General features: G+C 40.5%; 1 protein-coding gene across 1 annotated transcript; it reads left to right on the top strand.

Moving 5' to 3' along the window:
* Positions 1–4,703: 4,703 nt before the first annotated feature.
* On the top strand, positions 4,704–8,064 carry HSPA2 (heat shock protein family A (Hsp70) member 2). Its single transcript, XM_086320281.1, has one exon. The coding sequence runs from the start codon at positions 5,669–5,671 to the stop codon at positions 7,577–7,579; it is 1,911 nt and encodes a 636-aa protein (XP_086176407.1). The 5' UTR covers positions 4,704–5,668; the 3' UTR covers positions 7,580–8,064.
* The last annotated feature ends 4,926 nt before the right edge of the window (positions 8,065–12,990 follow it).

The following is a 12,990-nucleotide window of genomic DNA, read 5'->3' as shown; positions in this document are numbered from 1 at the left end:
AGAGAAGTGTTACAGTCTAAAAACCAAAAACTATAGCCAGTTTCTTCTAGAAATATGAACAAGTATATAGAACTGCAGACTTCTAACAAGTAAACAGAAAACAGTAAAGATAAAAGAACACTATCAATAATTCAAGGTGCCAGATCAATATAGTAGAAACTCAACAATTTTTGATTACTGGTGGAATTAGATTTACAGGAGAAATATGACTTAAATTTTGACTGTACTAAACTACAAATGTAATAAATTATAATAATTATAAATGATATAAGTGCATTCTATAATGTGACTACTTTCTGTATATTAGTATAAAATGGAGTATTGGGTTACATAGAGAATTTTTGTTACATTTTTTAATCCACGCTTTAATAAAATTTCCTCCTCTATGTTCAGAATTTAAAATGTCTTTATATTACTTTTTTTATACTGTACTTTTCTAACCTTGTTCTTTTTAAAAAATTATTTGGCTGAAAAGTTATCTGTTCCTTTCATTCTATAATACCAGAATAATAAAGTATCTGATATAGCTAATTATAGTATTCCTGAGCACCTTAAGAAGTACACAAAGAATTAACTAAAATTCTTATTTCCAAATCCTGGTTTCTTTCAATACAGAATGACTAGAAAAGTACTATCTCATGGCAAGCAGATGGTAACAAATTAGGTTTCCTCATAATATAAAAATAGGTAATTATTTATAAAAATTAACTGACACAGTATTTAGTTCTTTTAGAGCGTTAATCTATTTCTCAAAATAACAATTTATTCAGAGAAATAGCTACCTTATCAATGTAGTTCATTTTGTTAAATTTCCGTTTAAGAAGTTTAAAAAATTGTTTTTCTTTTTTCAAGTGATCAGCAATGCTATACATTCGCCTGTAATGCAGGAGACCTGGGTTCCATCCCTGGGTTGGGAAGATCCCCTGGAGAAGGGAAAGGCTAGCCACTCTAGTATTCTGGCCTAGAGAAATTTATGGACTGTATAGTCCATGGGGTCACAAAGAGCCGGCACAACTAAGCGACTTTTACTTCTTTTAAATTATTTCATTGACCTCTACAAGAGTCTTGTCTTCGAGGTTAGCACTCTACAAAACCGAAGAAGGTACAATTTGTCTGCTATTACACAGATTCACTTTTCTAGAAAAGTCTCTCTTCCAGGTTTGGGAGCCTTAGCCTTCCATACAAGGCAAAGTAGTGTCGTATTCCAATTATTGTGTATCTACAATTCAAATAGAACTTTTAAAGATTGAGTTTTTCAAGATTCAAAGAAACAGATGGTGAAATTTTAATAACAGGTGATTGGAGAAATGTTTTGGGACCGGGTACATCCAAATTATAAAATGGCAGTATTCATAGAGATCTTAAATATAATAAGAAGTTGAACTCCAGTTTGCTGATAGGTTCTCAAATTATAGGCTGCTACTGACTCCACTCCTCTCTTCAGGGCAACATTACCTTTTCAATCCACAACCTTTATGAAGGTTGTGCCTAGGTAGGGAATGAGAGGGTTTCAGAATATCCATAAATTTCTTTACTAGTAATTCTGGAAAAAATGTATTCTTGCTCAGGTAATCTCCTTAGGGTAGGCCTTACTACCACAAGCACACAGTTTTAGACCTCATCTTATTCATCTTTGTATCTCTAGGTACAAGTATTTTCAGATGTGAATTTGTTTCAATTTTTGGTCTCTGCAGTATTATTTAGTACAGAAATGTAAGAGGCAAGCAAAGAATCTTCCACTTATACAGGGAAAAAGTGAAGTTATTATTTCCAGTTTTTAATGTCTCAGGTCACTTTTAATAAACACTGAACAAGTGAATTACTACTGTGTTCCAGGTACTCTTCTGGATTTAGGGAGTTCATTAGAGAAAATTTGACATATAGGTTTTGTTTTATCCAGACTGTGTAAAATCTCAGTCTTTGGATTTTAAAAATATTTTGAAACACCCTAGTATTTATAATCTGCCAAACAGATCTCACCTGTTGAAAATCAGTAGTAATTTCTACGTAAATAGTAGGATTAGTGAATTGTATTTCAGTTGAATGCTGATAGCCAAGCTTTAAAAATCATCTGTAAAAAAGAAAATTTAGAAAAATTACTGATAATCCTACCCTCTAGAGATAACCAATTTTGATGCAATTCTCATATATATGATTATCCTACACAGAGGATAAGATGATACAAAACTGTTGTATCTAATTTTTCCACTTAATTATACCAAGAACATTTTCCTGTGTCATTAAAAATCCTATAAACAATTTTTAATTCATGCTACCTGCTACCTGCTAAGTCACTTCAGTTGTGTCTGACTCTGTGTGACCCCATAGACAGCCAGCCCACCAGGCTCTCCTGCCCCTGGGATTCTCCAGGCAAGAATACTGGAGTGGGTTGCCATTTCCTTCTCCAATGTATGAAAGTGAAAAAGCGAAAGTGAAGTCGCTCAGCCTTATCCAACTCTTAGCGACCCCATGGACTGCAGCCTACCAGGCTCCTCCATCCATGGGATTTTCCAGACAAGAGTACTGGAGTGGGGTGCCATTGCCTTCTCCGTTTAATTCATGACTATAGGTCAAATAATTATTTCTTATTGTCAGATATTTAAGCCATTTCCCCTTTATCACTGTTATCATAAATAATATACCTACATGCTCCATTATTTCCTTAAGATAAATCCCACAGAGTAATGCTAAATGAAGGGTATGGTCATATTTAAGGTAAAGAAAAAATATTGTCACATAGTCCTCCAGAAAGACTGTACTAATTTACATTCCCACCGGTAGGTAGGGCTTTACCTGTTTTGCCACACCATTACTTAGGTTGATGAATATCATTTCAAGTTTGCTAAGTTTGATCATTTTTAATGTGCCACAAGTTTAAGGAATTATGAGCCACAATCATAAAATAGAAAAAAAAATTTTAATACAAATGAGGAAAAATATTTAAAAATCCAAGAAAGGTCAGTATATGATAATGCTCCAGAACTGCAAAAATTTATTTCATATGAAATAAAAATGCAAACACTGTGTCTTTTTGGGACAAGCTCAGGATGCCATTTAAAATATGAAACTTATGAAACATCAATTTACTGAGTAAAAAGTTAGAGCAGAAAAAAAACATACAGCTAATGAAAATACAGACAAAATTGCTACTGTGGTTTCAGAAAGTTGTATTAACGATGAATGTGGTAGTTAGATGGCAAGATGTAATAACTGTGCAGAGAGATAGTACATAGTTACTATACAAAAGAACCTCTCCCTTCTGAAGCTCTAATTTTGGTTTTTGTGTATAAGAATTGGCATGTCTGCTTTTTCACAATCTTGCTTTGTTTGAGGTGTGTGAGGACTGAATACAACAGATCTGAAGAGTCAGTGTTTCTCATAGTTCTCTTCTGCTTTCAGTTGTAGTTGGGCCCTATCTCTAAATCACATATCATTAGTTCCATAAAGACTGTGTATTGCTCTCCAACTGCACGAAAGGCAAGAATTTCTAAGAATAAAATCAAGAAATCCGTACTTACCATTTAAGGCAACTTCGATATAAATTTTTGGTTTGATCCTTATATTCCTAATTTTTAAAAAAGTTTGCCTAGTTCAAATTTTTTCCTTAACTTCTTTAATGGAAAAAGAGATGGGAATTGTGAAATGACATTAACAAATTAATAGCAAATGTACTTTTAAAAATTGGAAATTACATACACAACTAGATAAAAGAAACTTAAATATCCATTGGTTAACTTTATAGGATTCTGTCAACGTTATTTTTTAAATTATAGATAACTTTTGTTTCTCTCAAAAGCTTTTCTCCAGCACTGTCTCAAAGAACTTGAATATGAACCATACATTAACTTCCTTCAAAAGATGTTTCTCTCCACGGCCCCATAGCCTCAGGGAAAAGATCATGGCATATCCCGTCCACCTGAAAAGACTATTTCTTGTTTGTATCCCTCCTCATGTACTGACACCAACCTTCAACTTGTAGTTGCCCCCAGCACACACTGCTCTCATCTTTGCCCATGCTACAACCCATGCAAAGAATGACAAAGGTCAGAGGCTGGCATGTCACCTCTTACAGGAAGCCCTCGGGAACATTAGTTTCCCGACTGGATGTGCTCCCTCCTTTGTGTCCCCCATAGCACTTCTCTTGAGCTACTTCTACCTCTATTGAGCTGTCAACCTCATAAAGACACACTATTGCACTCGTCGTCTTACTCTCACATCCTGGGACTTGTTAAAGCTGAATGAATGTCTCCAGCTTCCCCACATAAGGTGAAGTGTTACTGTTATTTTGTTACTGTCTTCCTTCCGGAGCCCATTTATAGGAGCCTGCTTCTATCACCTATCCCATATTCCTCTTAAACACGACAGAATGAATTGCGCTCCTTTCTATCTACCTACTCTGAGAGTTCTCACTCAGCTGAGTTTACGACCGCCTGGGTTAAAAGAATCCTGAGAGGCGTTGAGACCGGGTTATTTTATGATACTTCAACGTGTGTGGTTTGACTACAGGCTTCCCGGAGAACTCAAAGCAGCGGATAAAGCACTTGAAACGGAAAATAACAAAAGCAGTGGCGAGAGAACACGGAGATGAAACTAGGAAGCTTAAAGGGGTAAGTAAAACAAGCAGGGAAAACGGAAAGTGAGGTCAAGAAAGGGGACGAGTTGCAACCACGCCCATGCCTCCCTCCCACTCTGTAGGCCGCCGCGCGCAGGGAAAAATGGTCAGCCTCTTCCGTAGCTCTCCCGGTCTCCTGCTGCCCCCGCCGCCAGATAAGATATCCAGAGCTCACACCAAGACGCTGCGAAGCACGGAAAATTAAATTACAGGAGGCCGACTGCCCGTCCTAGAAACTTCATCTTCCTCAGTCCTCCACCCAGCTCCTCCTCCCTGGGCCATAGCCGCCCTCACGCCCAGGCCCCGCCAAGCCAACGCCCACAAGCGGGCAGAAGAAAAAAGCCAGCTCTGGCCCTAGTTCTTTGCTGCCACCAGCTCAGAACGAATTGCCCCGCCCCAGCGAGATAGGTTGGCCGAGACACTAGTAATTGACCGACATTTCAGGATTTAAGAACTGAGCGAACCGACTAGGTGGCTCCCTCTTCCAGGTTCTGCTTCCGCGACTCCTCCCAGCGCCACGCCCCAATCCTTTCCTCCCGCCCTGCTTGGGAATTCGCGCTACTCATTGGCCTCTTGCCCTGCCAATCCAACGGACGTCGACGAATCCTGCCTCAGGGAAGGTGAAAATTGAGAAAAAGCGCGTACACCTGGCCTGAGGCGCGAGCCTAACGCCCCCAAGCTGCAGGCCGCTCCGGGGCCGCGGAGACTGCGGACCGCCTCGGGGACGTGGGAGGGGTCTCATTTGCATAACGGCCGCCCCTCGCGTCCTAGCGCGCCCCGGAGTCCCGCCCCTTATCCATCTAGAAGTCTGTTGGGCCTCAGGCCGGTCACTCCGATCCCGGCAAGCCTGTGGCGGGCGGTCCCGAGAGCGGATTGGCTCCGAGAGTTTCCAAAAGGCGGCGGGGAGGCGACTATAAGAGTGGGGAGCCGAGCGAGGGGAGTGAGAGACGCTTGTTGCGTTCGCGGAGTCTGGTGCTAGGTGACCGTTAGTTGAGGCCGCAGATTTTCTGCCCCAGGTGTTCTCGTCTAACGCTGCTTGCCTGTCTTTCAGTCAGGATGTCTGCCCGCGGCCCGGCTATTGGCATCGACCTGGGCACCACCTACTCGTGCGTGGGGGTCTTCCAACATGGCAAAGTGGAGATCATCGCCAACGACCAGGGCAACCGTACCACCCCCAGCTACGTGGCCTTCACCGACACCGAGCGCCTCATCGGCGATGCAGCCAAGAACCAGGTGGCCATGAACCCCACCAACACCATCTTCGACGCCAAGAGGCTGATTGGTCGGAAGTTCGAGGACGCCACAGTGCAGTCAGACATGAAACACTGGCCGTTCCGGGTGGTGAGCGAGGGAGGGAAGCCCAAAGTGCAGGTGGAGTACAAAGGAGAGATCAAGACCTTCTTCCCCGAGGAGATCTCCTCCATGGTCCTCACTAAAATGAAGGAGATCGCCGAAGCCTACCTGGGGGGCAAGGTGCAGAGCGCGGTCATCACCGTCCCGGCCTATTTCAATGACTCGCAGCGCCAGGCCACCAAGGACGCGGGCACCATTACGGGCCTCAACGTGCTGCGCATCATCAACGAGCCCACGGCGGCGGCCATTGCCTACGGTCTGGACAAGAAGGGCTGCGCGGGAGGCGAGAAGAACGTGCTCATTTTCGACCTGGGCGGCGGCACCTTCGACGTGTCCATCCTGACCATCGAGGACGGCATCTTCGAGGTGAAGTCCACGGCTGGTGACACTCATCTGGGCGGGGAGGACTTCGATAACCGCATGGTGAGCCACCTGGCGGAGGAGTTCAAACGCAAGCACAAGAAGGACATTGCACCCAACAAGCGCGCGGTGCGGCGACTCCGCACCGCCTGCGAGCGCGCCAAGCGCACCCTGAGCTCGTCCACGCAGGCCAGCATCGAGATCGACTCGCTCTACGAGGGCGTGGATTTCTACACGTCCATCACCCGCGCTCGCTTCGAGGAGCTCAACGCCGACCTTTTCCGCGGTACCCTGGAGCCGGTGGAGAAGGCTCTGCGCGATGCCAAGCTGGACAAGGGCCAGATCCAGGAGATCGTGCTGGTGGGCGGCTCCACTCGCATCCCCAAGATCCAGAAGCTGCTGCAGGATTTCTTCAATGGCAAGGAGCTCAACAAGAGCATCAACCCCGACGAGGCGGTGGCCTACGGAGCCGCGGTGCAGGCGGCCATTCTCATCGGGGACAAGTCAGAGAATGTACAGGACCTGCTGCTACTCGACGTGACCCCGTTGTCCCTGGGCATCGAGACGGCTGGCGGCGTCATGACTCCGCTCATCAAAAGGAACACCACGATCCCCACCAAGCAGACGCAGACCTTCACCACATACTCAGACAACCAGAGCAGCGTGCTGGTGCAGGTGTACGAGGGCGAACGGGCCATGACCAAGGACAATAACCTGTTGGGCAAGTTCGACCTGACCGGGATCCCCCCAGCGCCCCGCGGGGTCCCCCAGATCGAGGTCACCTTCGACATCGACGCCAATGGCATCCTCAACGTCACCGCCGCCGACAAGAGCACAGGTAAAGAAAACAAAATCACCATTACCAACGACAAGGGTCGTCTGAGCAAGGATGACATTGACCGGATGGTGCAGGAGGCAGAGCGGTACAAGTCGGAAGATGAGGCCAATCGCGACCGAGTAGCCGCCAAAAACGCTGTGGAGTCCTATACCTATAACATCAAGCAGACGGTGGAAGACGAGAAACTGAGGGGCAAAATTAGCGATCAGGACAAAAACAAGATTCTCGACAAGTGTCAGGAGGTGATCAACTGGCTCGACCGGAACCAGATGGCGGAAAAAGATGAGTATGAACACAAGCAGAAAGAGCTCGAAAGAGTGTGCAACCCCATCATCAGCAAACTATACCAAGGCGGCCCTGGCGGCGGCGGCGGTTCAGGAGCATCCGGGGGACCGACCATCGAGGAAGTGGACTAAACCTGCACTCAAGACAGCGTAAAAACCTCTTTTCCTTTCTATTTTCTTTTTCCTTTTGTTTCTGTTTCTTCTTTGAAATGTCCTTGTGCCAAATACGAGATCTATTATTGGAAGTGTTTAACCGGTGTATGCATATGAAAGGAAAGATGCAACAACTTAGTTGAATGATAAAAGATTAGTTCTAAAGTTTGATTTTTTAGAAACATTATTTGAGGTATCTCTTTAATGCATTTTGCTTGTTTGCTGACTTGAACGTTTTTTGGTTAGCTTAGTTTGTGCATGGAGATTTGAGAGGGGAAACCTGAAGTTTTCACACAGTTTCTGTAGAAGTTTGGTAACAATAAACTACATAGAAGCTTGAATTGCTTATTTGTATGTACTACTTGAAGAGAAAGGTGAACATTGCAGTAATGTTAAGGAAAGCATACTTTTTGCAAACACGTAAATACAGATTTAAAAGTAAAAAGCTGAAATTGATCTAAAAATTACTGTCTTGGAGTTTTTAATTTTGTTTTTTTTTTTTTTACTGTTTTACCCATGTATGTCTTTAAGGTATAAGTATAGGGTGAAATTTGTCTAACTCAATCTTATCTAATTCTCAGATGAGTTTCCTGCTTTCAGTTACCAGCAACTTAAGGGGAGAAGATCTGGGTAAACGTTACCCTCCTTTTAATACAGAAACCAGAGTTGGCATAAATGTTCAAGTGAAAATCCACCTGAATATTCCAGCAAAATACAAGCTGTATTCCAGGGTTAAGTACAAAAAGATCCTTTCTGTAAACAAAAGGAGTTGTCTTCTGAAAATAACCTAACATAATATGAAACAAGTTTGCTTTCTGCTGCATACAGGTGTCTGAAACAAGATCCAACAAAGGTTAAAGCCACTTAATATTGAGTCCAAATTCAGTCAAACTTTTGTTAACTTTTTCTAGTAAAACAGTTCAAATTCTGGGCATATGGCACATTCAAAAATAATATGTTTTCAGCACTTAAATTACTTGGATGGTAAAGGAAGATAATAGTTTTTTGTTGTTCTGATTTGACGATCATAGTGCTTTTTCAATACCTGCCTTAAATCACTAGAATGTATTTCTTTTTTTAAAAGATAAACTGCAATATAGTCCTGTATTTTGTCAATATGCAACTTGTTCATTTCCCAATATTTCCAATTTGAGATTATTACAGATAGAAATATAACCCTTTGAAATCCACTGTCCTGGGCTTAAGTTTTAAAAATCCACATCCTTGGAAGAAGGGGGTTCATGTTTATATTTTAGTGGACTGACTCATCTGCTTTGTACTGATTTATTCTCTTTAAGGAGAAATTGGAAGAAATTCAGTAAAGCTGATTGGAAAATGCATAGTTAATCTAATGTTTTCACCATACAGACAATTTAATATCTCCTTCCAAGTGATGTAGATTTACTTCATGTTGTTCATGACAGTGACATATAGAAGCTAATTTTAAACTTAGTAGTGGACTCTTCCATATCAAGCAGAGAGAGGAATTTTTGAAATATAAAAACTAGAGAACAAAATAGCCTAAAAATATTGAGCTTTGGTCACAGTCCTCTCACGTAAGAGCTGACTCTTTGTACATAGAATTTTTTTCTTTTAACAAGTCGCATTTGGGTGGGTGGGGGGAGATAAAAAGGCAGTTGTAAAATTGCTTCAAAATAAACATTTTTGAAAAAGAGTTGTTCCTTACACTCTGAAAGGTGAACATAACTTGAGTTTTTCAGTGCTGTTGCCAGAGTGGAAAGTTTTCAGCAAAGAAGCATTAAGGATATTTCATTGACTGCAGATAGCATTGCGTAAATATTTGACAAGTTACCTTGGTAATTAGTAGCCTTAGAGTGACATTTCACCTGAGTTTTTACCAAGATAACATTCATTCTGTTAACCTTTTGTTCTTTATTGAGTGTTTATCCCTTGCTCTAACTTCAAAGTATACAAAGTATAATAGGGTCTTTCTTTAAGTGCAGTTTGGTATTAGTTTGACTCATTTTAGACCTCATTTTAGAAGATTAGTTTCTAAAGGATCAGAAAAATGCCAAATGGTAATCTCTCTGATCCTATAGCCTGACCTCTGGTAACTTGCTGTAACACTAACATCAATCTATGTAGATACTTCATTTTCTGTTATTTTGAAAAGTAATTTGTAAAACTCTTGAGTTCTTTTAATTTTGTCTTCTCAAATTTACCTAGATCTAAATATTGCTTAAGATAAAAAGCCACTAAAGTAGCCATTCATGTTTCCAGGGTCAGTTGAAGCTGGTAACTCAATAACTCATGGGAACCCTTTAGCAGATGTTAGATCAGCCATAGTCAAATGACAATGGAAAAAGTACTTGAGTTCAGGATGAGGCTAAATTACAGTTTAAGGAATAATTAACATCACTTGCCCTTGAAAGTAATACTATGCTAGGGACTAGTGGTCATGACTACAGCTAATGAAATATGTATAGAATGCTTAGGGATTGAAAAAGTACATTTCTCAGAATGGGGACTTAATTTCTTCTTTCTTGAATGTCTGATTAACATTTGTCCCTGTTTTGAGGCAATAAATCTAGACACCTGTCAAAATTGTTTTGAGTATTTCGGTTGTATGAAATTTCAAAACAAGATAACTAAATTTTTTATCATATTAATTTATATGTATAATGGAAGTTAATGCACCTGACTTGTGCATTAGGAGATACTAGTACTCTTTACATCTTTAAATTTAGCATGCATATTAAAATACATAATATATTCTGTATGTCAAGGAGAACTAAAAATCTTTATTCTATGTATAATCTTAAACATGAATATAATCTGACTAGATGAAATCAAAAGGTCTCTCTTATGAACATCAAATACTGGGCTCATGATAAGATATTTCAAGTGGATGTAGTTTATAAAAGTTGTGAGGCATATTTCTCTTGCTTTTGAATACTGGAACTGAAGTTTTAAAGAATCTCAAATCCATATGATCACAAGACAATTGCTAAAGGAATATATATATAGAACAACAGTAATATTCAATTGTTTCTGTATATTTAATGTATGAGACAACTGTTCTGAAGGACTTTCCTTAAGCATTAAAATTAGATATAAAATTTAAATCCTTTAAGAAAAATTACGGATCTTTACAAGAAGAGCTCAGTATTTATTCTTTTTACAGCTTAAGTATTTACAGCTTTGGGGATGGAGATATTTTAGGATATATGTATTTCTAAAATTTAATGTTGAAATGTTTTTCCCTTAAACTAGTGAAAAAGTCAGACTCTTCCTCCATCCCTTTTAGTACAGATTAGGATGTTTGCATTGAAGATTGGAGAAATAAGCACCAGAAATGGAATTGCTAATTCAAATACTGGTATTGCTGTTTCTTATATATTAGTTTTAAAAGTAGAACCATAACATTTTGAAAATCTGTCCACTGATTTTCTCATAGTATAAATATGCATAATACCCAGTTAATATCTTGGGCCTAAAATTTGAGACAGTCAACTTAATTTTATGTCATATGCTCTTAGTTCTGTGATCTTGAGAACTTAATTAGGCCAAAAAGAAAAAATCCTTACAGGACATTTGAAATTATTAAATATTTAGACAGCACCTTTCCCCTACTTCATTGCATCATGACTTTTTTTTTTAAGAGAAAATTATATTTCCATATTAGGTTGTGAGTTTCTAATGTCATTAAAAAAAAAACTGGTGGAAAATCTAGATGAGTGGGTCACTTTAAAAATAATGATTTAGAGTCATAAAAACAATTTTTACTCCCTCTTTCGTTAGGGTCTAGTAACACAGAAATATAAGATGGTACATTCAGAGTTATCCAGGGTTTCCTCTAAGTATTACCATGGCCCTCTAGCACAGCTGTGGTAACTTGTCATGTAACTTTTATGTAGGTCATTGTTCTGGGTTCTCAATTCCTTTATTTTTACCTTTAGTTTTGTATATTAGACAGCCTGAAGTTAAACACAGTAAGGTATAAAAAATCTTTGGTTTTCTATTAGCATTTCTTCACTCATTTAGCTAAACTGAAGAGGTTGCCTGGAAGTGTGGTAAATGGGTACCACCCAGAGTCCTTGTTCTTCTTTGGTCCTTTTTGGAGCTTCAACTCAGTATTTCTCCTTGTTCCCACCCAAAGTTAAATACCCAGGTTGGAGAAAAGCTTTTGAAGACTGGGATATTTTGGCGAATTCTTTTCAAGTGAGTCATCTTATAATAAGCCAGCCTCTTAAGGCCATAGCCTCAAAGCAACATTGCCAGTGTACTGGTGGGTTTCCTTATATCTGAGCCAATTGGAGCAGTTACCAGCAGTGGACTCAAGAGAGTGGATCATGAATCTAGGTGTTTACAATTTTATACTACTGTGAACAGTGATTGTGTGTTACCAAGTAGACTAGGATGGTGGGGTTAAGGGGAAGCAGTGGAGTGTCTATTGCTCTTGTTTGTAAAGTTTATGTGAGGAACTTCCCCAGTGGTTAAAACTCCACCTTCCAATGTAGGGGGTGCCAAATTCAATTCCTGGTTGGGGCACTAAGATCCCACATGTGTGTAGGGTGCAGCCGAAAAAAAAAAAAAGAAACCAACTAGTAAATGGGTGTTATCCATCATCCCACCAATGTGGGATTCATAAGTTTATATGAAAATAAAATCAGGTATTTACTGACCATCTATTTAATGCTAATTAAGTTGCGGGGCTAAAACAAAAGCAGAATACATGAGGCATTCCCAGTCATATAGTGTCATTTAGCATTGCTTACCATCAGTGTTAGAAGGGGGAAAATACCAAACAATCTGCGTATCAACTCAGTTGCAAGAAGAAATTACAAGACACATGGTTTGAAAAGTAAATGCAGAAATGAAGTTGAACGTGGACTTCCCCAGGTTGCTCAGTGGTTAAGAATCCACTTGCCAAAGGAAGAGAGAGGGGGTTCCATCCCCTCGGGAAGGAAATGGTTACCTACTCCAGTATTCTTGCCTGGGAAATGCCATGGATAGAGGAGCATAATGGGTTACAGTCCATGGGGGGTTGCAAAAGAGTTGTACACAAATGAGAGACACCGTTGAATACCCACTGACACAAACCAAGGTTCTTTGCTTTCAGCAACACTAATTCTCAGTACTTTAATTCAGGGTGATGCTTTACATACATTACTCCTTAAGAATCCTCAAACACCGATCATTTGGGTATCTTCAAACGACTTCCACATCAAAAACCTTGATTTCCACGGTTGCGCCACTCACGCCACGCCACGCCACCCCACCCCACACCCCGCCCCAATCAATTTAGTCCTAGTCTGGATTTTTTTTGTTTCTCCAACCTGGATTTAAACTTCATTTCCTGCTATCAAACTTGGGAACAAAGGGAGTTTCCCTATGGAACTGAATCTAGTTTTTCTAATTAAAAACAA

The sequence above is a fragment of the Bos grunniens genome, chromosome 10 (genome assembly GCF_055505025.1).
Source record: "Bos grunniens cultivar Pamir isolate PY7600 chromosome 10, Bosgru_T2T1.0, whole genome shotgun sequence".
NCBI classification, from domain to species: Eukaryota; Metazoa; Chordata; class Mammalia; order Artiodactyla; family Bovidae; genus Bos; species Bos grunniens.
This window is presented reverse-complemented; position numbering and strand designations above follow the sequence as displayed.

Coding starts and splice junctions, on each gene's coding strand:
- HSPA2 (XM_086320281.1), top strand. CDS start 5,669: ATGTCTGCCCGCGGCCCGGCTATTGGCATCGACCTGGGCACCACCTAC.